This window comes from Phascolarctos cinereus, unplaced genomic scaffold (assembly GCF_003287225.1).
Source record: "Phascolarctos cinereus isolate Bilbo 61053 unplaced genomic scaffold, phaCin_HiC Scaffold_2;HRSCAF=192, whole genome shotgun sequence".
Lineage (NCBI taxonomy): Eukaryota > Metazoa > Chordata > Mammalia > Diprotodontia > Phascolarctidae > Phascolarctos > Phascolarctos cinereus.
In genome coordinates, this window is record NW_027555625.1 from 201,035,549 (window position 1) to 201,062,079 (window position 26,531).

General features: G+C 37.7%; 2 protein-coding genes across 5 annotated transcripts in view; one reads left to right on the forward strand and one right to left on the reverse strand.

Annotated features, from left to right (window-relative positions):
* LOC110212610 (integrin beta-1-binding protein 1) overlaps nucleotides 1-15,271 on the reverse strand; it is a 28,616-nt gene extending 13,345 nt beyond the window's left edge. The window contains exons 1-4 of one of the 3 annotated variants that reach the window (XM_020992611.2): nucleotides 15,132-15,270; nucleotides 8,542-8,582; nucleotides 5,380-5,519; nucleotides 3,807-3,908 (exon numbers count right to left, since the gene is read on the reverse strand). In XM_020992611.2, coding sequence (XP_020848270.1) covers nucleotides 3,807-3,878 — 72 coding nt within the window. In that variant the 5' untranslated portion in view covers nucleotides 3,879-3,908; nucleotides 5,380-5,519; nucleotides 8,542-8,582; nucleotides 15,132-15,270. Of the gene's footprint in view, nucleotides 1-3,806; nucleotides 3,909-5,379; nucleotides 5,520-8,541; nucleotides 8,583-14,740; nucleotides 14,915-15,131 lie in introns of those variants that run through there. The other 2 variants (XM_078149761.1, XM_078149762.1) reach the window with 2 other exon arrangements.
* A 72-nt stretch (nucleotides 15,272-15,343) lies between these two features.
* The window catches only part of CPSF3 (cleavage and polyadenylation specific factor 3), a 63,606-nt gene continuing 52,418 nt past the window's right edge, over nucleotides 15,344-26,531 (forward strand). Inside the window, exons 1-5 of one of the 2 annotated variants that reach the window (XM_020992608.2) lie at nucleotides 15,346-15,579; nucleotides 16,973-17,079; nucleotides 20,083-20,146; nucleotides 21,108-21,205; nucleotides 25,349-25,477. In XM_020992608.2, coding sequence (XP_020848267.1) covers nucleotides 20,144-20,146; nucleotides 21,108-21,205; nucleotides 25,349-25,477 — 230 coding nt within the window. In that variant the 5' untranslated portion in view covers nucleotides 15,346-15,579; nucleotides 16,973-17,079; nucleotides 20,083-20,143. Of the gene's footprint in view, nucleotides 15,580-16,972; nucleotides 17,080-20,082; nucleotides 20,147-21,107; nucleotides 21,206-25,348; nucleotides 25,478-26,531 lie in introns of both variants that reach the window. The other variant, XM_020992607.2, reaches the window with a different exon arrangement.

Here is a 26,531-nt window from a genome sequence, read left to right on the forward strand (position 1 = left end):
TTTTGTTTAGGAGAAATCACTGACAAGAGGTCCCAGAGGCCTACATGCCTTCTTCCTTTTCTGTTTTTCCTGAATTATTGTCAAGGTAAGGGCAGCACAACATCCAATTTTCAGTGGTGTGACAAAAGCTGGTGCTCTTGAAACTGATTTTTGCAGCTGACACGGAACCCATGAGTGAGGGAAGTGCAGAAAAGCCGAGCGTGGAATCTGTAGACCTAACACCCCTCCTTTTTTCTCCCCTGAATTACAGTTATTTGTAGACATGTTTTCTCTCTCAGGGCAGGCACCTATACAACTCCAACACATCTCTAGCACAGAATTCTGTACTTGAGAGATGCTTACCAAAAAGCTGTTGAGTTGCCCTGAAGTCTTGAAAATGTAGAAAGCAGCCATCCTAAATTGTGAAGGTCTTTGTTTACACCACATAGCTACCTGATCAAACTGCTTTATGCCAGGTAAAAAAGGTAGACAATACAGGGCAGTTTTCTCTTGCTATGTAAAATTCACTCTGGTCAAGACACTAAAGGAAATGCTAGCCATCACAGACTGTTCTCAAAACTTTATTTTCTGACTTAATATTCAATTTTAAACAAAAACAAAGTGAAAGGGGTAATAACAGGAAATTCTACTGAGCTCTCAAGCTTAACAAAGGTAAACATTTCTGTTTCTTTTCTAGCAATTTTTTCATCTTCAAAGTAGGAGAGGCTTTAAAAATACTAAGCTAGAAATTAGGAGATCTGGGATCTAGTATCTGTTCTGCTACAAATTGGCTACATAATTCTGTGCAAGTCAGAAAAATAATGAATGTCAGAAAATGAGACCACCCAAAAAATTATAACTCCATACAAATGGAAGAGATCTTAGAAGTCACATTAGTCCAACCCCCTCTTTGTATAGATGTGCAAACTGAAGCCCATCAGCAACATGACTTTGCTGAAGGTCACAAAGGTGAAGTTCAGTGGCAGAACCAGGAGTTCGGTTTAGCTCTTCTGACCTAGGCTCCCAAATCCAGAGCTATTCTCATTTCACTTTCTTACTTCCTCTCCCTGAATTTAGTTTTCTCCTTCATAAAAAGGGAAAAAAACAAGATGACTTCTGAGGTTGCTCTCAGCACTAACATTCCACAATTCTTTGGTTCTAGTTCTAGAACCATTCTAAGGAGCTTATTTCTCCACTAAAATACCATTCTTGAGTGTTAGCACAATGCCTAGGACACAGGGTGCACTTAATAAATGCCTTTTATTTAATTGGCCGGTGGTGAACTCTAGACCTGGACCTATCCTTTCTCTCCTTAATCTACTTAATAAATCCTGCAAATCCTTCAAAGCCTGTAACAAGCCCCATTTCTTTCTTGGAACGGCAAAATATTAATGGTAGTTATTATACATCCAGGACTGCACTAAAATGCTAGGAATACAAATTTTTAAAATGAGACAATCCCTGCTCTCAAGGATGTAACACTCAAATGAGGAAAAAACAACACACAAAGAAGTTTGCATGTTCACAGGAAGTTCACTGCAGATATAAATGCCAGGCAGTACTTAGGTTCTAAGCCCTAGCAGGAAAAGTAAGAGGGCAGGCAGGGCCAATAGCAAGTTCTGAAGATAATGTGTATTATCTGTGTCCTATCAGCTTATTATAATCTCCTAATCTATATATTTTACATAACCACAGATACACCTTTTTACATATATTCACAATAGCACTAATATTCTGTCATCTTTCCTGAAACCTTTCTGACTCTTTAATCTCTCCCTTTTCTAGGCTCCACAACATTCATAAGAGTCACTACTAATTTGGCACAAATCGTTTAATTAAAAACACTAATGCCACTTCTTGCTACAAAGACAAAGAAGTAACCAAATAGAGAGACTACATTTGCCAATGTATACAACAATCAGCCCCACTAGTCCCCTGCCTCTTTGAGATGAGCAAACAGTATGTTTCATCTGTATACTTTCTGCATTGTTCACTATTTCATGTTTTTTTCTGCCCATCTCTACTATTAACTACTTCTAAGAAGATATTATGCATCAACTTCTGTATTCCCTAAAGCTTCAGGTACAGTGAAGAGTATTTAATAGGTGTCCAATAGATATCTGTTGATTGGACCTGTCCTGACTGTATCCTGGGCCATCTCCAGTTGTCCTGATCCATATCTGGCCATTGGACCCAGATGGCTCCAGAGGAGAAAGTGAGGCTGGTGACCTTGAACAGCCCTCCCTCACTTAAATCCAATTCACTTGCATGTCATGGCATCACTTCCTTGATTTCATGGTCTTCTTCGAGAAGGAAGAACAAACAGCAACCTCACAATGTAGTGACTAGACTGTAGGGTATATTCTAGTCCAGACTTCTCTGTGCTTTCATGAAGAGGATTTTTATTTGTTAGAATGCAGAAGCCAAATAATTCTGGCTGTAGGGCAGGAGGAGGGCAGGACAAAAGAGGGAATCAAGAAAAGTTTCGTGGAGAAAGTGGAATTTGAGTTGAGCTTTGAAGGATAGGTAGAACATCAGTAGACAAAAATGATGGAAGCTTCTGTACCACTACATACACATATCATAGAATACCTTCCTGAAACTAAGAATCCCTACAATGAAAATAATTTACTACCATCCTGATCATTTTACTTTAAAAATGATGCCAATCAAAAAGACTGATAGGTTTTATCCTCCTCCTTTAACTGTAAAGTCCATGAGAACAGGGTACATGTCCATTCACCTTTATGTATCTCTTAAATTCAATGCTGGGCCATAAGGGTTTGCTGAATTGTTAAATCAGTTCTCCACAAACTGTGAATAGGAAAATGAAATGTTTTGTTCAGGATTAGAGGTTCTCATTTGCATCGATTAGATTTTGTAAAACAAAATCATAGGTCTAAACCTAGATTCACAGAGGTCACCTAATCCAGGCACCTCATTTTACAGATGAGGACATCTGAGGCCCAGGGAAGTGAAAGGGCTTGCCCAAGGTCACACTTGCAGCAAGTGGCAAAGTCAAGACTTGTAGCCAGGTCCTCTGGCTCCAAATCCAGCAATCCTTCCTCCACATCACCATTCTGCCTATCAGAATTATTCATTTACCTTCCTATGGCATCTGTGAATATGAGACAATATATCTGTATGTTTGAACTTTACCTGCACACTGACAAATATCTAGCTCTGTCACCTGTATGATCTGTACACAACTCCCTTAACACTGCTAGGTTTCAGTTTCCTCATCTGTAAAATGAAGGGGCTGAACTAGATGCCTTCTAAGGTCCTTTCTAGCTCTAAATCTACGAACCTACGTCATGCATGCTGGGATTAGACAGACTTATTCAAAACCCTAAAACTCCTAGAACACTGTGTAAAACTCCCCTCTTCTGGGGGGCATTCAAACCTATAAGTTCACCACTGAGGGGAGCTCCCACTCCTGTATAGGTAGTATCTGGAAACTCCCATCACAGATGCAGAATGACAACTCTTCTACAAACTTTGCATGTGAAAAAGGTGCCAGGTGCCCTGAGAGGTGAAGTGACCCCAAGAGGGAGAATCTGAAAATTTTCAGCTCTCATTGCAAAGGACCCATTTGTACACTGCAGCTGATTTATTCAAATGGCTTCAATGACTTGAGAAAATCCAGAATTGAACATCATCCAAAGTGGAATTAGATCCAAAAAGTACAATTATGAAATTAAATGTTCACACTTAACAAATATCATGCAATGAGCCTATAATAAATATGCTATGTGAATTATTTGTCATAAATACAAAAAAATTAACTGGCTGCCTGGTGACTCAATTCTAAACTCCACCCCCCTTACCTTGCTCTTAGTACTGATTTCACTACTTTGGGAACTGCTACTACTGTGTCGCTTTTTGCCTTTTCGAAACATTTTTCACCATAGTTGGATCCATAACCTCCCCTGGAAGAACAAAAATTAGTTACAACCAAATCAATGAAAAAGTGGCTTATTTAAACCACTTTTCCAAAAATGTTTATTCATGAATGTAAATCAAACATATATGTATGTATGGGAAAGTAAACAATTTTTTTCTGGCATCTGTGGTTCTAATTCTTTTCACTTGGAATTCAAAGACCTAAAGAGGGGAGAGGAGGAGGAACCTGTGGCCCTCTAGGTTGTCAACTGCAGCCCTTTAACTGAATCCAAACTTCACAGAACAAATTTCCTTAAAAGGATTTATTCTGTAAAACTTGGACTCAAGTCAAAAAGCCACACACAAGCACCTAGAAGGCGACAGGTGACCTTGAAAAAAAAAGCAGGTTCTCCATCCCTCACCTAAACATTAATTCTTTACCACAGAACTTGGAAGCTATTCTTCTTTTTAAAGGAAAGCTAACTAACAATGCCTAACTTGACTCAATTCCCTAAGTCAAGGGGTCTTATTTTTCTAAAATAAAGAAATTCAGTCTAAGTCAATGATTTATTACTTTTTCTAGGTAAAAGGAACTCATGTTTATATGTTAATTCATAAAAAAAAAAGGTAGGGCATGTCAATCTGCTTGCTAGAGAATCATGGAACAAAATGTAATTTTACACACATCTAAGGTTCCCTTGCTTTGCAGGACAGGCTTCTTGCTGCCTGAGCATGTAATCAGTTATTTTGAAGAAATGACTCTTTTTATAGAGATAAAGGGTAAAGGAATGAATAAGAGGTGGTCAATAGGAAACCTCATCCCAGCTAAAAATCTCCTACAGTCAAAGGACAATTTTTACCCTACACTCACTTCTAGTATGTCTCAAGGAGACCTTAACTGCCACCTCAAAAGTATGAAAGTCAGAATCCCTATTGTTTTTGTAGGGGTAGAGGTACATAAAGGATTCCATTCAACTAAGACAACAAAAATCCTTCTCCTAAGGAATCTCGAAGGTGCCTGTCCCATGTATTCCATTTACTGGAAGAAAAATCACAAAAGTCTTCAGATATCAAAGGGAGATTCAGAAGAGTTTCTCTCAAAGAAAAAAAAATACTGTCTTTATTGATATTTAGCTGAAGGATAAAATCTAATCATAAAATTTGTTTTAGAAACATTTGTCTTCTCTTAAAAATCCCTATGGTCAGTGAACTATAAAAGAGCCTTAGCAACTTTAAGATCCTATTTATTTTACTATATGGTCTTTCACAAGCTGTTCTGTCTTTAGGTTCCTCCAGGCATAAAATACAGGTTGCCAGTAACTATTCTCTCCTCCTACCTCAGCAAAATGGCATCAGGATGAAAGAAATGATATTCATGAAATGTTTGTGATCTCCTTACAAAAATGGTACTAAATAATCACACAGCACATAGTAATAATGCATTCTTCAAGATAAGCCAATGTTCCCTTAGTACTTATCAAAATGAAGATTACCTGGGTAAACACTATGACTACTCACCTGTAGAAGAGAAGTGCTTTTCCTCATGAGAATATAGGACTTGAGACATATGAGTTATCTTGTAGCTAAAGCTGATTTCATTTCATGAAGCTCTAACTAGTCAGGACAAATCCAAATTCTTACACTCACTGTGACTGAAGCTGTACAGAAATAAAATATTTAATTGAAATAAATATTAGCAATTTTCATTCCAAATGGTCCAAAAGGAATATTGCTGTTTTGGATTGTACTATGGTTCCTGATTTCAACTAGGTTTCTGAGTATTTATAGTCAAAGATAAAGTACTTCATTTAAAAAGAAATTAAACACACACACACACACACACACACACACACACACACACACAGAGAAATGGTGGATCGAGGAGTAGTAGAACATGTAAAAGAAAATATGTTTGTAAAGAGATTTATTCCCATGGAATGAAAGGTCAACTGACAAAGTTGGAATACAAATAAAACAAATATTCACTAATGGATATAGGCGATCACACTGGATCAAAAATGTGTTTGGGTGTGGTACACACATTTAGAGCACCAGCCCTGGATTCAGAAGGACCTGAGTTCAAATCCGGCCTCAGACACATAACACTTACTAGCTGTGTGACCCTGGGCAAGTCACTTAACCCCACTGCCTACCCCCCCAAATAATAATAAAATAAACTTTCGTCAAATAGCTATTGTCTGTTCATATCCTGTGACTATTTACCAATTGAAGAATGACTCACAGTCTTATAAATTTGATAAAGTTCTCTATATATTTGATATATGAGGCCTGTATCTAAGAAACTGTATATAAAAATTTTTCCCCAATTTTCTGCTTTCCTTCTAATCTTGACTGCATTGGCTTTATTTGTACAAAACCTTTTTAATTTAATAGATTTTGTATATGTATTTATTTGTTGTGTATTCTACCACCCTACCAGACTATAAGGCCCATGAAAGGAGGAACTGTTTCTAATTTATTATTTATATCTCCTCCACTGCTTAGCATAGCATTTTTCATTTAAGAGGGCAATTGAAATATCTGCTGGTGTTAAAAGTGAAGGAACCTGGTGTTTCATACAGATTCAACAGCATTTGAGTACTTAAACAGTACCTGAGTACCACGTATTTGTGTACTGAGTACACATATTACAGACACACTAGGAATATAATCTACTCGGATGTACGTTAAAAGCAAAATGTAGAGGGCTTTAAATGTGAAAGAGGAATTTTTATTTTATCCTAGAAGTAACAGAGAGCCACAGAAGCTTTTAAGTAGAATGACATGGTGATCTTTAGGAATATCACTTTGTTAGCTCAGTTCAAGAAAGATTAGACAGAGGAGACTTGAGGCAGGAAGACCCATTAGTACAGGCCTGCACAACCCGTAGCTGGCCAAAGGATTTCGGCGGCCTGCAAAAAATGTAGAGGGAAACATCCTCTACATTTTCATGGGCCACCCAAAATCATTTGGCATGCACAGCCACAGGTTGTGCAGGCCTGAATTAATAGGATTAATAACCAGTGTTTTCACAGACTCTCCCTCATTCTTGGAACATTTTCTTTCTCTGTCACCTAGCTATTCTGGTTTCCTTCAAATCTCAGCTAAAGTTGCATCTGCTACAAGAATTTTCCACTCCTCCTTAATCTTAATGTCCTCCCTTTGTGATTACCCCCAATCTGTCCTGAATACATCTTGTTTATACATAGTTGTTTGTACTTTCCTCCTCTCTGTCACCTAGCTACCCTAGTTTCCCTCAAACCTAAGCTAAAGTTGCATCTTCTGTACGTTGTCTCCTCCATTAAACTATTAGCTACTAGAGAGCAGGGACTGTTTTGTTTCTCTGTTTCTTTATATCCCCAGGGCTTATAAAGTACCAGGTACATATAAGTCCCTTTATAAATGATAGCTGACTATTACCAAAGTCCAGATAAAAAGTGATGAGTCCTTTAACTACAGTGGTAGCCATGTAAGAAGGAAGGGAAAAGATGAGAAATGTTGGTAGGGGTGAAAGGATTTGGCAACTGATTGGCTATGGAAGATACTCCAAGGTTACAAAACTTTGATTAAAGGATTTTCCCCTGTTCTTCCACATCCTCTCTAACATTTGTCACTTTCCCCTTCTATTATTTTAGCCTATCTGATAGGTGTGAGATGATATCTCAAAGTTGTTTTAATTTGCATTTCTCTAATCAATAGGGATTAAGGGCATTTTTTCATATGACTATACAGTTTTGATTTCTTCATCGAAAAACTGCCTGTTCATATCCTTTGACCATTTACCAATTGAAGAATGACTCAGTCTTATAAATTTGATAAAGTTCTCTATATATTTGATATATGAGGCCTTTATTTAAGAAATTGTATATGAAAAATTTCCCCCAATTTTCTGCTTTCCTTCTAATCTTGACTGATTGGCTTTATTTGTACAAAAACTTTTTAATTTAATAAAATCAAAATTATCCAGTTCACATTCTCAAAATGCTCTCTCTTGTTCATTCATAAATTCTTCTCCTTTCCATAAGTCTGATAGGTATGTTCCATGTTCTTCTAATTTTCTTATATCTATGTCATGTATCTATTTTTACCTTATCTCAATAAATGTCGTAAGATATTGGTCTGTACCCAATTTTTAACAGACTGCTTTCCAGTTTTCCCAACTTTTTTTTTTACCAAATAGTGAATTCTTATTCCAAAAGCTTAAATCTTTACATTTGTGAAACACGACATTGCTATCATCATTTATTACTGAGTATTATACGTCTACTATGTTCCACTCATCCACCTTTCTATTTGTTAGCACAAGACATTTTGATAACTATCGCTTTATTATATAAGATCAGGTACCACTAAACCTTCTTCATTTATGTTTTTCTTTTATTAATCCCTTTGCTATTCTTGACTTTTTGTTTTTCCCAATGAATTTTGTTAATGTTTTTAACAGCTCAATAAAATAATTTTCCGGTAATTTAATTGGGATGGCATCGAATAAGGAGATTAATTCAGGTAGAGTTGTCATTTTTATTATGTTGGCTCTGTCCACTCATGAGCAATTAATATTTCTCCAATTACTTAAATCTGCAGGGTAGTTAGGTGGTACAGTGGATACAGCACTGGCCCTGAAGTCAGGAACGACTCCTGAGTTCAAATCCGGCCCCAGACCAAACACTTGACACTTACCAGCTGTGTGACTCTGGGTAAGTCACTTAACTCCCAATTGCCTAAAAACAAAAAAACAAAAAAAAAGTTATTTAAATCTGACTTTATTTGTATAAAAACTATTTCATGCTTACATTCATGTAGTTTCTGGGTTTGTCTTGGCAGGTATACTCCCAGGTGTTTTATACTGTTTACAATTATTTTAGTAGGGTATCTCTTACTACCTCTTGCAGGGTTTTCTGTTGGTGACATACGGAAATTCTGATGATTTATGTAGGTTTATTTTACATCTTGCTACTCTGCCAAAATCAATAATTGTTTCAACTAATTTTTCAGTTCAATCTCTAGAATTTTCAAGTATATCATCTTATTGTCTATAAAGAGATATTTTACTTCATTGCCCATTCTGATTCCTTCAACTTCTTTTATTCCTCTTATTGCTATTGCTAGCATTCCTAATATAGTACTGAATGATATTGGTGATAATGGGCATCCTTGTTTCACTCCTTATATTACTGGGAAGGCTTCTAGCTTATCCTCATTACAAATAATGCTAACTGATGATTTTAGGTAGATGTTTCCTATCATTTTAAGGAAAAAATCCATTTATACCTATGCTTTCAAATGTTTTCAATAGGAATGAATGTTGTATTTTGTCAAAAGCTTTTTTCGCAAATATTGATATAATTGCATTTTTGTTACTATTGTTATTGATATAATCAATTATGTTAATAGTTTTCCTTATGTTAAACCATCTCTGCATTCCCAGTATAAATCTCATTTGGTCACGATTTATAATCTTTGTAATATATTATTGTAGTCATCTGGCTAATATTTTATTTAGAATTTTTGCATTCATATTCATTAAAGAAACTGCTCTGTAATTTTCTTTTTCCATTTTGGCTCTTCCTGGTTTAGATATCAGCACTGTATCTGTTTCATAAAAGGACTTTGCTAGGACTCCTCTGTGTTATTCCAAATAACTTATTTCATATTGGAATTAGTTGATCTTTAAATGTTAGGTAGAATTCATTTGTAGATCCATCTGGTCATGATGCTTTATTCTTGCAAAGCTTATTTATGGCCTTTCTTTTTCCTAAAATAAGTTTGTTTAGATATTCTATTTCCTCTTCTACTAATCTAGGCAGTTTATATTTTTGTAAATATTCTTACATTTCACTTCCATTGTTAAATTTATTGGCATATAATTGGGCAAAATAACTTTTTCTTGTATTCTTTTTAAATTTGTTTTCAACATTCACTTCCATAAGCTTTTGAGTTTTAAATTTTCTCTCCCTCCCTCCTACCTCCCTTCCCAAGACAGCATGCAATCTGATATAGGCTCCACATATACATTCCTATTAAACATATTTTCACATTATTCTAAAATAACTCTTAATGACTGCTTTGATTTCATCTTCATTAGTGATATATTCACCCTTTTCATTTTTGATACTAGTGATATGGTTTTCCTCTTTATTATATTAACTAATGATTTATCTATTTTTTTAATAAAACCAACTCCTAGTTTTATTTCCCAATTCAATGGTTTTCTTACATTCAATTTTATTACTCTCACCTTTATTTTTTGGGATTTCCAATTTGGTGTTTAATTGGGGATTTCTAATTTGTTATTTTTTCAGTTTTTTTAAATTACATATTTAATTCACTGGTCTGTTCTTTATTTTATTGCTATATGCATTTAGAGATATAAATTTCCTCTGATTACTGCTTTTGCTATATCGTATAGGTTTTGGTATGTTGTTTCATTATTGTCATTGTCTTTAACAAAATTACTTATTGTTCTTTAACCCACTCATTCTTTAAGATTAGGTTGTTTAGTTTCCAAATAATTTTTAATGTTTCCATAGTCCCTTATTAAATATAATTTATATTTATTTTATTATGATTTGAAATAGATGCATCTAATATTTACTTTTCTGCATTTAACTATAAAGTTTTATGGCCTAATGCAGGGTAATTTTTGCAAAAGTACCATATGCCACTGAAAAAATGTGTATTCCTTTCTATTCTCATTCAATTCTCTACAGATAGCTATTATATCTAGCTTATCTACGATCCTATTCATCTCTTTGCCTTCTTTCTCATTTATTTTTGGGTTAGATTTATCTAGTTCTGAGAAGGGAAGATTCAAGTTCCCCACTATTATAGTTTTGCTATCTATTTCCATTGGTAATGCATTTAGCTTTCCTTTTAAAAATTGGATGCTACAGCATTTAGTGCATATAAGTTTAGTATTGATACTACTGAATTATCTATAGTACCTTTTATCATAATATAGCTCTGGTTTATCTCTTTTAATGAAATCTATTTTAGCTTTAACTTTGAGATCATGATAGCTACTACCCCCACATTTTTTTCCTATCAGCTGAAGCACAATATATTTTACTTCAGCCCTTTATTTTTACTGTCATCTTTCATTTTCAAATGTGTTTCTTGAAGGCAACACATTGTAGGCTTCTGGTTTTTAATCCATTCTACTATACATTTCCATTTTATGGGCAAGTTCATCCCATTCACATTCAACGTTATGAGTTGTACATTTCCCTCCATCCTATTTTTCTCAGTTTATCCTGCTCTCCCTCTTTTTACCCTACCTTCCCTCAGTCCAATTTACTTCTAACCACTGCCTCCTTGAACCGTACCTCTTCTAAGAATCCTTCCCTCATCCTCCTATTCCTTAATCTACCCAGACTTCTAAGAGTCCCTTCCTTTTCCTCTCCCTTTACCCTATTTCTTGATCTGTACACCCTTCTACGATTCCTCCCTTCTTATCCTCTCTCCCATTTCTTCATAAGAAGACTTTTATACCCTTCTAAATGTATACAGTATTCCCTCTTTAACCCAGTTCTCATAAGAATAAGGTTCTATCTAGCACTACCAGCCCTCCATCCCCTCCTGCCTCTATTGTAGCAGTTCTTCCATTCAAACCTCATTTGAATGAGATAATTATTTTACCTCTCCCTACCCAATTTTATTTTTTCAAGATCATCTTGTAAAGGGAATTATGATTTTCATATTAATTGGTATGCGATATGTAATGAACATACTAACAGATTAGATTTTTCAGAATGCCTCTTCTGGCTTGTGAGTCAGAAACTTATAATGCAGCTTGAAATTATCAAACTCTTGAGAATACTCTCATAATCCTTACATTCTTGTGCCTGTGTACCTTAAGTGAAGCGAATCAAAAATTGTAGAACCTGTTCCCATCACATAACTTTGGTCCTACGACCTACCAAGTAATGACCCCCAAGGACTTGAACAACATTGTTCCCACAGGAGCTCAGAACAACTGCACTGTCATGGGAAACCACTGAGGTCCTGGGAAATCATTGTTTGTCATTCACCTTCCCCCTCTTCCTACTTGTGATTTATGTATATAATCTCTGCCTTCACTATAGCCAAGTGGGATTCTGATCAGAATTCCCAATTTACAAATCTGTTCCTCATAATGAAACTAATCAAATAAACTGCTACTTGATTACTGGCACTTTGTCCCAGGTCTTCAGTTTAGTCATTTCCAAGTTAGGGACTGGTTCAGTAAAATCCTGTTAACAATCTCATCGTACTCAACTCTTTCAAAGATTTTTAACCTATCAAAACTTTCAAACTATCTTAAAAGTTACAGAGAAACAGTTTGATCTTATTAAATCCCTTATAATTGGTCTCTAATGTTTACTTTTTTATGTTTCACCTGATTCTTATACATCAAATTTTTTTGTTCTTTTAAAAAAATTTTATTAATTTATTTTGATTTATCAACAATCACTTCCACATGCTTTTGAGTTGAAAATTTTTCTCCCCCTTCCTCCCCCCCCAACCCTCCCCCAAGATGGTGCACAATCTGATATAGCTTATATGTCAAATTTTCCATTTAGTTCTAGTCTTTTCCTCACAAATACGTGAAAGTCCTTTAATTCATTAAATATCACTTCCCCCCCCCCATGTAGGATTACACTCAGCTGGGCAAGTTATTCTTGGTTGCAAGCCCAGCTCCTTTGCTTTTTGGAATATAATGTTCCATGCTCTTTGGTCTTTTTACATAAAAGTTGACAAATCTCATGTATCCTGACTGTAGCTCCACAGTATTTGAATTGTTTTTCCTAAGTTGCTTGTAGTATTTTCTCCTTGACTTGAGAGTTCCTAAACTTAGCTGTAATGTTCCTCTGAGTTTTCATCTTGGGCTCTCTTCCAGGTGGTGATAGATAGATTTTTCCATTTCCATTTTATCCTCTAGCTCTAAAACTTCAGGGCATTTTTCCTTAATAATTTCTTGCAGTATAATGTATAGACTCTTTTTTTTAATCATAACTTTCAGGTAGTCCAATAATTCTTATATCAACTCTCCTCAATATGTTCTCCAAGTCAGTTGTTTTTCTAATGTGATGTTTCACATTCTCTTCAATTTTTTTTATTCTTTTGATTGTTTTATTATTTCTTGCTGTCTTATAATGTCATTAGTTTCCCCTCACCCATTTCTTCCTTAAATTTTTGGCTCTCTTTTTCCAATTGGTTGACTTTCTTCTCAAAAATTTCTTGCCTTGCTCTTATTTTTTTCCCTAATTTTTCCTAAACCTCTGTTATTTGATTTTTAAAGTCCTCCTAAGCTCTTCCAAAACTCTTTTTGGGCATGTGACCATTTTACATTTTTCTTTGAAGCAGAAGTAGCTGTTTTAACTTCACTATCTTCTGATTTTGAACCCAGCTCTTCCCTATAACCACAGCAGCTATCTATGGTGGGTTCCTCTTTTGCTTTCTCATTTTTTAAAAAAGTGGCTTATTTCTTAGTTGTTAACTTTGTGATAGAGTTGCGCTCTAATCCCCAGGTATTGGGGATAATGTTTCAATCTTCAGGTTTTTCATGCTGTTGTTTTTTGAGCTCTATCTATGGGCCTGACCTCCAGTACTCCTCTCAGCCCTGAAATCACAATCAGGGCCCCCAGCAATGTTGTCACCTCAAACAAGCTTACTCTCTGCATTCCTTCACTGGACTGCAAGGTTCAACACACCATTTTGTCCTGGAAACCAAAATCAGGGACGCCACTCTCTGGTGAGTACCAGCAGCCAGCTGGGTCCTGGCTGTTCTCTTACTGCCCTTACCGGTGTGTGCTCACTTCTAGCCCACTGCCATAGTGCAGGACTTTGACTGGTCAGTGCATCGGAGCCCTTAGTTCAGAGCCAGCAATCTTCCCCAATAAACTGGCTAACTCCCCCACCCCACATAGTCTTCCACGGGGCAAAAGTTCCTTAAAAGGAAGCTCCTGCCCTACAGGGCTGACTTCAGGGGTTGTTATTTGTTGATTCTGAGGTTTCAGCACTTCAATCAAATCAGACCAATATTCCAGAGTAAGGTCTCTCCTAATGTCTTCCCAAGTTGTCTTAGGTGGACAACTGCTTTATCCCAACTTTTAATTATTTCTGTCTCTCAAAGTTCACTTTGAGGCCTTACTTTAAATTTAAGAGAGTCAGATAATTTCCTGCCTTATTCTACCATCTTCCCAGAATCCTCTCCCCTTCAGGCTTGTTTGCCTCCCAGCCACAGGATTGAGTCTTCATTCCAAAGGAAGAGCGATTTACAGCAACAATCAGCATAGAAATAGCTGTCTCTGTTAGACAATACCAGGGTACCTTTCAACACACAGGATTTAGAAGAGAAATATAATGCAATGGGGAAGGAGATGGTTCAACCCCTGAAAACCAGTACAGTCTTTAGGATAGATGTGAATGAGCCTTGATATCTCCTCTCTTGCTCAGCATAGCATCCTTGAGCTGGTGGGAGGGGAGTGGGGTGGGAAAAGGTGTGTGGGGGTGGATTAGTGACTGAGGAAGATTGCTGGCTGCCACACTTGGTCCACGCAAACTGAGGAAGAGAGTGAAATGAAGCTGTCGGTGCAGGTGCCCTAACTGTGAAGACCAGAGTGGGTAATGCACACTGTTCCACGACCCCTCCCCCACAAACCGACTGTTAAATGCTGACCCTCACATCCCAGATAAGGCCTTAAAAACGAGTTTCCGCAGTGTTTTAATGCCCTCGCCCCCTATTCTCATGCAGCATACAGATGCTTCCCCTCGGGCACCCTCTCCTCACCCAGGACAGTGGCTCCCTAGACCCAGCCTCACACCCCGAGCCCAAGATGCACTGGGGATGGGGGAAGACATGCAGGCCCTAGGTTCCGATCCCAGCTTGGCTACTTACACAGGGAGAGGCGGCTTTCTCCCCCCGAGCCTCAGTTTCCTTATCTGTAAAAATGAGAGGGTTGGGCTGCTTGGCTCTCAGGTCTCTCTCCGCTCTAAATCAGGCGGCCACCGCCCTGATTCACAGAAGAGGGTGGTACCAATTCTCATACGTCTCCACTCACCTCACTCCTCCAACTCTCCCTACCTTTGCCCCTGGTCGCTATGGCAACCGGAGGCCTACCTAACCCTCCCCCCACTCTGACACAAGCCGCGGAGTCACGACTCCAACCCTAAGGAGGCTGGCACGTGGCTGCGGGGCTGGGCGCGGGAAACCGAAGGCTCGAGCTGGGCGGCGAACAGAGAAACAGAAAGAAAAGCGGGACGGGAAGGAACGGGGAGAGGGTTCTCACCTCACTGCCACCAGGGAGAGTGGAGGTTCCCGGCAGGAGCTGCTTTCAATACCAGAGAAGCCGGAGGCAGCCACTCCCACTCCACTTTTTTTTCTTTCCCTTTCCTTCCTTCCTCTCACATCACGGCCCGGATGCCGTCACCATTCCCACTCCGCAGGCGCAGAACGCCTCTCCTAGCCCCACCCCGCGCGCTCCCGGGCTCGAAAGGAAGCCGCGAAACCTCCTGGGTCAGGCCCGCACCGGAAGTAAGGTCTCGAGCGCCTCAGAGACGCCGGAAGTGGTGCTCGCAATGCTCTGAGAGGAAGGCTGGGGGGCTTCTCTCCTCTCTCGGTGCTTTGCAGGGCTAGTGGTGGCTCGTCGGATCCTCTCTTTCCTCTTCCCTTCCCCTGACCCCAGAGATGTCGGCGATCCCGGCCGAGGAGAGCGACCAGCTACTGATCCGACCGCTGTAAGGAGCGCGGGGAGGGAGGAACTGCGCGCAGCCGAGCCGGGTGGGGAGGCCGCAGGGAAGGCCGCGCGGCCTGGGAGGGGGCTTCCCTGCCCCACACTGGCTGCGAGACCCACCCGGCCTCGTTCTTCCCGCGCCTGTGGGCTCAGGCTGTTGTCCATGCTTTCTTTAAATACTACCCCCTGCCGTTCACCTGTTGCTCTCTACCACTTTCTCAAAATATGACTCAGAAGCCACTTTCTTCAGGAATCCTTTTCCCTGACCCCTCTGCTCTCAGTGACCTTTCCCCTCAAACTTCACTTGACACTCGTGTTTTGCATCGCTGTGGTGCCCAAGATCACAGTGTATTATTGTCATCTTCGTTTACTAGGCTGAACTCTCGGAGGACCTATCTAACCTTGTCACACCTGTAGCAGGAGATGTTTAGTAGTATTTGTTCAGTGGATGAACTAGCGAGTAAAAAGAAATGTTAGCCAACGACTCTCTTCCCCTCCCAACTCCAAGTTTGCTGAAATGTAGTTTCCTTCTGTGTAGTTGATGGTTGTGTTGGGTGTGTGTTTGATTTTTTAATGTGAGGCAGTTGGGGTTAAGTGACTTGCCCAGAGTCACACAGCTAGTGACTGTTATGTGTCTGAGGCTGGATTTGAACTCAGGGCCTCGTGACTTCAGGGCCAGTGCTCTCTCCACTGCAACACCTAGCTGTCCCGGTTTCCTTCTATGTAAAGTCGACATATTCTAACTGTGCCTATCTCAAAAAGTTGGTTTTTGGGATTGGGACTTTTTTCTTTTTGAGAATCCACAGAAACAATTTATATGGAAAGAACTTTGGTAAACATCCAAGCAGTTATCATTTAACAAAAGTTTATTGTTTCTGCTAGGCGTTGAGGAGTACCTTACATTATGTTGGGAGGCACTTGAACAGAGACAAGTAAACACAAGGAAATTATTTGTTGCCTGTTATTTGTTAGCCATAGTGCTAGACGTTGTCTCTGCCCATAGGGAAGTTGCAGTGTAATTTGGAGAGATAAAACGTACCTATACATAACTCTAATGCTAGGTGAAAATATGGTATGTGGCAAGGAAATATCCAGACCTAAAGTACCACATGAAATTGAAAGAGGGTGGAGATCCCAGCCAGTTGGAAGGCGGAAAGTAAGGCAAGGATAGAGCTAGAGTCAGGAAGACCTGAGTTAAAATATAGCATCACTCGAGGAATAGTTGTAAGACCCTGGACATTTCAATTAACTTCTTTCTGCCTCAGTTTCCTGATTTCTAAAATGTGAATCATAATAGCACCACCTACCTCACAGTGTTATGAGAATAAGATGAGATGATATTTTTAAAGTGCTTTGCAAACTCTATAAGCCTATATAAATGCCAGATATTGTTATAGGTTGGTGATGCCCAAACTTGGCTTTGAAGAAAGGGACAGATTTCAGCAGGCAGTTTTTGATGGCCATCAATTTCAGAAGTGGAGGGAAAACATAAAGAAGGGAAAAGGTAGGATGAAAAGGCTTCCTGTAGAAGTTGAGAGTTTAGCTGGTACTTGAAGGAAAGAGATAAAGAGGGAGAGTATTTCCATGCATGAAGGATAACCAGTGAAAATTCCAATGGATTAGCTAAAGAGTGGAAGTAGAGGGATTATTCTTGGAATAAAGAAAGGTTTCTTCATTACCTTTTGAGACTGGAGGGAAGGAGTTGAAGTTTAAAGAAGTGGAGAAGTCACATTCATAGGATCACAGATTTGGAATTGGAAAATGACCAAAGAGGTCACCTAATCCTGCCCCCTCGTGTTTTTTTTTTTTGGTTTGTTTTTTTTTCAGGTGAGGAAATTGAAACCCTAGGAGATTAAGGGACACGCTCAAAGTCCCACCCATAAGTCACCCAACTGGGATTCAAGTGCAACACTGTGGATTCCAAGTCCTGGGTGGTCTTTTTTCACTATACCATGTTGTAATAAAAGGATATCAGATGACCCTAGAAATTATGGATTGGAGAAGTAGCTTAGTAGTAGAGATGGAAATTTGGAAATCTTCTAAGTAGATAAACTTCTTATAGTTAGGCATCTACCTTGTATAAATTTATTTGTCAGTTATTTTCTGTGGGCTAGCTACCTGCCAAGTGAAATACAAATGAATGAATGAAAAAACATTTATTACATGCTTACTGTATGTCAAGCATTGTAGTAAGTGCTGGGGATTTTTAAAAAAGGGGTTGGGGTCAGAGACAGTTCCTGACCTCAAAGAGCTTATGTTCTAATAGGGGCAAACAGCACCATGTGGGGGAGTGGCTTTGGTGGCCAGAAAGATGTCTTTTGGATTGAGAATTCATTGAGTTGATGAGAGGAATCTTCTTGATTGACACCAATAGTTGGCAAGAATATGGCCAGGGTAAAATACGAAGTAAATCTGGGACTAGCTAGATAGAGTGAGTCATGTAAGTTTACACTCAATCAGTGAGTGTAGCATGAGTTGCACAGTGGGAGTTCCAGAGTTGGATAGACTATAGAACATATAGAACCCTAGGAAATTAAGGCCTAGGGAGAAACAATGATTCTGAGAGCTTATGCTTATATTGGGCTTCTTCCTAGCAACATTGCTGTGGGACAAGTAAATGTTGTTATTCTCTGGTTACAGATGAAATAACTGAGACTTAGGAAGATTTTTATTTGCACATGGTGAATAAGCCCAAAATTGCACTCTGACTAGTATTTTTGATTATGCCAAGGTATACTACAAAGATACCCATGAAATTGATTAAATAACAAAAGGATCATTACAAACAAAAACTGCTCTCATATTCAGAGAACTAAAGTGCCCAGGGCATAACATATGTAGCTCTCCTGGGCTAGGAGGAGATTCAAAATTTAATAAGGGAGCCTGCACCTTCATGGAGCTCACAAGTCTAGTAAGGTCAGGAGACACCAACATATATAACACTAATATATAATACCATATAGTAAATACAGTATGACACAGCACAAAGGCTATTTGAGGTCTCTGTTAATTAGCCAGTGAGGGAATTGGGATCAGCTTCACAAGGAATGTAGCGTTTGAGTTAGATTTTGAAATATGTCTAGAAATTCAACCAGAGATGAAGTAGGGAGAATATTCCAGGAATAAGAAATGATCTGAGCCATGTGATCATGATAAGCAGCATATTTATAGGACAGTATTTACAGGATCACTGGATTATAGATTTAAAGCTGGAATGAACCCCCTCGTTTTGCAGATGAGGAAACCAAGGCCCCAGAGCTTAACTGATTTGTCCAATTTGGCTGAAGCATAGAGGAAATAGTTTAGAAAATAAGTAACTGAGTTAGTGTTTCTTATGTAAATTATAATAATCACACTTTCATATCATAGTATTTTAGAGCTGCAAGATAACTCAGAGATAATTAGTCCAACCTACTCATTTTACAGATATGGAAGTAATTTGTCAGTGGTCTCATGTGGTGAGAGGTGAGTGACATAACAAAGGCTAGAATAATATCTCTTGATTCCTGGTCCACTGTATTTTAGTTTTTTTCCCACCATGCCATTGTGTCTCTCTGATTGTGGAATATAATTATTAATAGAAAAGAATAACAGTATTCTTTAATCAAAGCACTTCAAAGTAAACTAATTATTAGGGAAATGTAACCAGGATATTAAGTGCTCCATGCTATGAAACATTTGATGAAGAAAATAGAAAACATGATTTTTGCCTTCATGAGAGCTAATGCAAAAATAAGTGGTATAGACAATTAAATGCTGTAGAAGTTCAGAGAAGGGAGAGATCAACATCAACTAGAAAGTTTGGAGAAGTAAGTCATAATGGAGGCAATGGGACTTGAGCTGGTTTTGAAGGATGAGTCAACTGTAGCTACACACAGAAGCAACTTAAAAGAGTTTAAAAGTATGACTTATAATAAATTTAACCAGATAGATAGTTTTTGAGAAAGATATTAGCAAAGAGGAGAAATTTGAATAATTCAGAGGAAAAAAGAGACATTTCAGTCATATTTTAATTTAAGCTTATTTGGTAAATTCCAGTTGCTGATTTGTATTCGTTTATAAATTTTATTTCTTTGTAAAATGCTGAAATATTCCTAGATCTATACATATCATAATCTACTTAACTTAAAAATCAAATGATCACTGTAACTTGGACACTTTAAAATTACTTTGTCAAGATTTTCATTCAGAAACTTAAATTTAACTTTTGGTCTCTAGCTCTATAACATAAGCTGTTCAGAAATTTAAACACATGCATTCAAACTCATATACACTTATGTCCTGAACCTAGATTGTTCCCTTTTCTGGTAATTTTGTAATTTTTTTTTCCCTTAAGGATTCCTAAGGAGGAGTTCTCACTAAGAGCTCCTCAGAATATGTATTTTGTTTTTAAAAGAGGGGAAAGCATAGATTGATTAGCATAGCTTTGTGCTGTTTTATTAAAGTTTTGCCATAATATATTTGCACAGATATTTATGTTCCTTTCTTTTGTTGTTATTTTTTACAGTGGGGCTGGACAAGAAGTAGGAAGATCATGTATTATTCTGGAGTTCAAAGGAAGAAAAATAATGGTAATCACTGAAAATGTATATGTGTGTGTGTATATGTATATATATATATATATATATATATATATATATATGCACACACACATATGTAGTATAAATCTGTTACTAGCTAAAACAATCATCTTTGTTTTCTGTGAAAGTATTAACGTAATATACTTTTAGGAACATGCTAGGGGCAGCTAGGTGGCGCAGTGGATAGAGCACCGGCCCTGAAGTCAGGAGGACCTGGGTTCAAATTCAGCCTCAGATTAAACACCTGACACTTACTAGCTGTGTGACCCTGGGCAAGTCACTTAACCCCACTGCCTAGCCAAAAAAAAAAGATATTAGAATAAATTCTAAAGAGGTGGTCAGTTCTGCTGCTGTGGGTTGGAATTATGTGCAAAGGTTCTAACCAGGATTCTAAACATTTAGTTAAAAAAATACATTTAAAGACAGACAGTGTGACTAAGCTAACCTTCCTCTCCCACCAGGAGAAATTTGTAGGTTATACAAAGATAGTGACTACCCTGAAGGCATGAAACAAAGCCTTAGCTCCTTTAAATCTTAAAGAGAAACATGATTAGACTTAACTGTTTTTAATGGCTTACGGGTAAATCCTCATTCACATAAGATCAGAAATTCATTACTGATGTCTAATGTCCATGAAGAAAGTTTTACCAAATTATTCTCAGACTTTGTGGAAGAGTTTATTTGCTGTGCTATTAATGAGGCATTTGGGAAGAGTAGGTTCAAGGGCCACCTTTGACACATTCTGTGTCAGACAGCTAACTTTGAATTTATTTTGAGAAGTCAGTGATATTAAATAGGTAAGTAGAGTCTGTCACCATTATATTTTGTCCACCTTAAACATGAAAGATTAATGATAAATGTCAACTTTAATAGATTTTTTCAGTAGATATATTTGTACTATACATCATGCAAAGATATTTGTATGAATTTTTTTCCCCTGATTCTTTCACAGTTGGATTGTGGAATTCATCCTGGCTTAGAAGGAATGGATGCTCTTCCTTACATTGATTTGATAGATCCTGCTGAAATTGATCTCCTCTTAATTAGTCAGTAAGTCTTAACTTGAATTAAGATAATCTTTTTTCAAGCGTGTTTTTTATAATGATTATTTGTATTTTAAAAATAATTTTTATTTCAGTAGCGGAATGTTAATACCAATAGAAAGTGCACTAGCATCTAAGTGGGAGCTGGCATATCACTTAGGGATTTTTTAATACTTTTACATATAATACGTATACATATAATACGTATATACAAAGTACACATAATACAACATATTTTACTTTTTATTATCTTACAGAAATGTTCTATTTTATCTTACCTTTCATCAAATATGCTTTACTGAGCTAAATGGCAAAAATTAATCATTTGCTTACATAATTAATGGGTTACCAAGGAGTTCATGTCCACTAGCATTGTTGCTGGCTTCTGACTTTGTCACTTCCTTGCTCAAAAATCTTCAGTGTGTCTGTTGTCTCTAGGATAAAATATACACTCCTTAGTCTGATATTTTAAGCTTTCTAAAATCTGGCTTCAGCCTACTTTTCTTGACTGTTTTGTATTATTTCACCAAGGCTACATTTGAGCCAGACTAGACCACTAGCTATTCCCTGAGCTCATCATTCCATCCTAGTCAGTGCACATAGACTATACCACCTGCCCAGAATGTACTCCTTCCTCACTTCTACCTCTTACAGTCTTTATCATTAGCAGCTTCCTGTCTGAAGCCTTTTCTGATTCCCCCAGTTGATAGTGCTTTTATTTATTTATGTATTTTTAGGTAGTATCACTAATAGAAGACAGGCTCCTTGAGAACAGGGATGGTTTCATTTTCAGCTTGGTATACGCAGTGCCATGCACATAGCAGTTGTTGGGTAAATGTTTGTTGGGTTGAACCATTGAGTGAAAAAATTGTGATCTCTAGGAGGCTAGCTGAAACAGCAAGGCACCCTGAGGAAGAGACAGGAGGCAGCAGGTGCCAGGCAAGTCAAACTGCCCACCGCTACCTTGACCACCATCTCCTTTCACAGTCCAGGACCCTAAAGCAAAGTGCTTCAGGAATAGCAGTGGCACCTTTCAGACCCTCTTCCAGCTCAGCTCCCACAGCCTCGCTGAGGAGAGAAATTGTTGAAAAAGCAATAGCTGCTGATCCGATGCCAGCAACAGGCAGAATCATATAGGAGCCCAAAGAGTGGCAGTTCCCCCTCAGATCATCATTCCTGCTTCCAGTCTACTCTCATAACCATCATTTGGGGATGGCTCCTTTGGAGAAAGAGTCTACCATTCCCATTAACTGCCATACTTACTGGGCTAGCTCAGCAAAGCGCCTTGAGAGAGACAGGAGGCAACAGGTGCCAGGCTGTCAGATCCTGATGAGAACAGCTTATGACCCTGAACTAAACTCCCCTAAGTGCTCTAAGAATAGTGATATAAAATAATTTTTAAAAAGAGGCATTAACTTGTACTTTGCCTCTGTATCTCAAGGACCATCTTACTTGCAGCTGAAACCTCCTATATATGTTGTCTCTTTCATTAGAATGAAAGTGAGTTCCTTGAAAACAGGGTCTGTCTTTTCTGTTTGTATCCCCTGTGTTTAGCAGAGTGCTTTGCACATGGTAGGTGTTTTATAAATGCTTTGTTTATTCATTTGTCTTTTTTACATGTGACTCTAGTTCTATAATATTTACTTAAACTTCTATCTGTTCTATTTATGCATTTGATTGTCTTTTTAATTTTACCTTAGAGTTCCTTAATTAAAGCTCTGAAACACAGTGCTGCTCCATATTGATATTGTGCAGTGAATTTTTGTAGAATAAAAATCTGAAGCCTAAAAGGGTTGCTTGTGCAAAATGGTAGATGAGACTGAAGGGTGCCATGTACGATGCAAAAAGAATGTATTGCATTAATTAGTACTTGATCCCTATTTCATGGTTTTGTTGTAAATTACCAGCATGTCCCAACTATTCCTTGATGTTAAAGAATTTGTAATTCTTTGGCATCTTGCAAAGAGAAATAGTGGCCTGACATTTCATTATTTAAAAAATCTGGATTTATTTGTAACATTGTAAGTGTTGTTATAACTTGGAGATTTTTGTATTGCTACAAAAAATTTTGTACTCAGTTTGTCTCAACAAATTAAGCACAGAAGCAAGGGCTTTAAAACTAAAAATTCTCTAATAGGGCTTTGAAATTCTGTAAAATTATAGTGTCATGACTCCCTTAGTTGTAGATTGCTACAGATGATCTATGTATATAATGTTAGCCAATAAATTTTCTCTATAGTACTTAATTACATTATATTTTTGTGAGACTTGGTAGAATCATCGTGCTGTTTCCACATATACTATACAGAAGTCCTTTTGGTATAGCCTCTTTTCTCCAAAAAGTCTTGACTCATTTCAAAATTTATTTTCATTTTTCAAATGGAAAAAAGCAATTTAGAGTACCAGTGTCCAATAAAAAAAAACATTGACAGCTTCTTCCTTTTCTATATCAATCCAGCAATTATTAAGTGCCTACTGTGTGCTAAACACTGGCAGTACAAGATAAAAGTGAAATAGTCCCTGAGTCCCTTATGTTTAACCAAGTGAAACAACATACATATAAATTTGTATACACAAAAGAGGTACAAGGTAGCTTCTAAGGGGACAGCAGTAGTAGCTTAGTTGACCAGGAAAAGGCCTCCTGCAGAAGGGTGTGTTTAAGCTAAGTTTTGAGGAAAATCAGGAATGCCAAGAGGTTGAGGGAGGAGGAATAGCATTGCAGGCTTGTAGGAGAGTAATTGGCACTGAGAAATTGTAAGATTGGAGTATCATGTGAGGAACAGCAACTAGGCGAGTATAGGTAGAACCATAGTGCATGAAGGGGAGTAATTGTGTGAGAAACCTGGAAAATGAGGAAGACTAGGTTGTGAAGAGCCTTAAATGCTAAATAAGAGTTTATGTTTGTTTTTGAAAGTAAAAGAGAGCTACCGGAGAATAAGTAGGGGGGTGACATGATCAAACCTGGACTTTAAAAAATTCATTGAGTGAATTTGGCTATGTGAAAAACGGGTCAACATGGGAAGAGACTTGAGGCAGAGAGACCAAGTAAGAATCAGTTGAGGGATGATAAGCACCTGAAGTAGGATGGTAGCTGTGTGAACCAGGAAAAGGGGTGCATCTGCAAGTTGTTATGGAGAGAGATTTGGCAGCTGATGGAATATGTCAGATGAAAGAGTGTGAGAAATCAGATGTCACTGAGATTGCAAGCTTGGAAGACAAAAAGGATAGTGGTATCCTTAGCAAAAAATGTGGAGAATTGGTGGGGTTTGAGATCATGAATTCTGTCTTAGACATGTTGAGTTTATGATATCTATGAGACATTAGCTTGAATGTCCAGTTGGCAGTTGTTGGTACAAGGTTAGAGCTCAGGAGAGATAAAGGCTGGACAAATAAATTTGGGAATCATCTCTGTAGAGATAATAATTGAACCTATTGGAACTGATGAGATAACCGAATTATTTAATATTTGTTTTAACTCTAGCTATAATAAACCTCTTCTTTCTCTAGTTATTGCCATTCAGAAGTGTTAAAAATTCCTACTGTGTGCCAAACTTGGGTGCATTTTTTTTTCTTCCCTTTGCCCATACTACTTCTTTTCTCAACAATAGCCATAGATTAGTGGTTTTGAAAGGGTGTGCCACAGGTTTCACTAGGTACCCTATGAAATTTTTGTTTTTATGTTATTTCACATAAAAGAAAAATTATAAATAATTTTGCTCAATATGGATTTTAGAAACCCAGAAAAGTATAGCATAATAAGTATAATATTCATTCAGTAAACAAAATTTGCCTATTATAAAAATGCACTAACTTCAAAATGTATTAGACTTTGAAGTAACAAAGAATTCGACAAAAAAAGGTTGATCTTATTAAAGAGAATCTGAGCATGCAAACATCGCCTGACTTTCTGTATTGTTTCCAGCTTAAAATTTTTGTGTTCATGATTCTTCATGGCAAAGAATGCTGCACCACAAAAAAAAGAAGCTGGAGAACCACTGCAGTAGATAAATAATGACTGTTTCTTATGCCAAATTGCCAGATGTTTGGATCTTGTTATGGAAACTTTTTGTTTTGTCTTATGTGTGGTATTTTAAATTAACTATGCTAAGTAATACTGCAGTCATATCAACTACATTCCTTTTATCTTAAGTTTCCATTTAGATCACTGTGGAGCCTTACCTTGGTTTCTGCAGAAGACAAGTTTCAAAGGAAGAACATTTATGACTCATGCTACAAAAGCTATTTACAGATGGCTTCTTTCAGATTATGTCAAAGTTAGGTGAGTTGCTACAAAACTGTATATAAATGACTTTTCTCAGTGACAGAGGTTTCTCGAGTTTTCCTCTTATGTTCACAGTATTGATTCCCATACTGGCCATGTTTAGCCCTCTAAATATGGCTTTGTACAATATCACGGTGTAGGTTATAATCACAGTAATAGGTCAGTGTTTACTGAAACATTGTTCCTTCCAAGGTGAGGAAGGAATCAAATATTTATGTCATTATCATACTTCTAAGACAGTTATTACATAGTGGGGAAAATATTGAGCTTGGAATCAAAGATCTGGGTTCAGATGTGACTTCTGACATGACCTGTGTAACCCTAACAAGTCAGAAACTTCTCTGAACTTCAGTTCCTCATTTGCAAAATGGGAGTAAAAATACTTATACTATCTTCCCTCACAGAGTTGTTGTGTGGCTCACATGAGGTACACATGTAAAGAGCTTTTTATAAATTTTCTTCCCTTTTTTCTTTTGGCTAGGCAATGGTGGGGTTAAGTGACTTGGTCAGGGTCACACAGATTGTGTTATATGTCTGAGGTCAAATTTGAACTCAGGTCCTCCTGAATCCAGGCTCTATCCACTGCACTATCTAGCTGCCCCCTTTTTACAAATATTCAAGTGTGATATAAATGTCAGCAGTTGTTGTTAATTATAATTGAAGTCCGCATGATTTGTCGGAAAAAAATTCACTCTCTTTACTAGAAAGATTACGAATAGTTTTTAATGTTACTTGTAGCCTGAGTTATATGTTAAAAGATTAGAATTTTTATGTCTAACTCCAGGGTGGACATGACTTATAATTTGTGTTAATATGAGTGTATCCATAAAAAACCAGCATGGTGTAGTGGATAGATGGCTGGCCATTATGTCTGGGAGATCTGAGTTCAGGTCTAACCTCTGTCAAACTTTAACAAGTCACTTAACCGTTCATTATCCCAGGTAGCCCTCTAAGACGATAAGGTGCAAATAAGTTGCTGATGCACCTTGACGGAAGATAGTTCCCTCCACCAGTGAAATCACAGGTCTGAACCAAAACATACACAAATGGA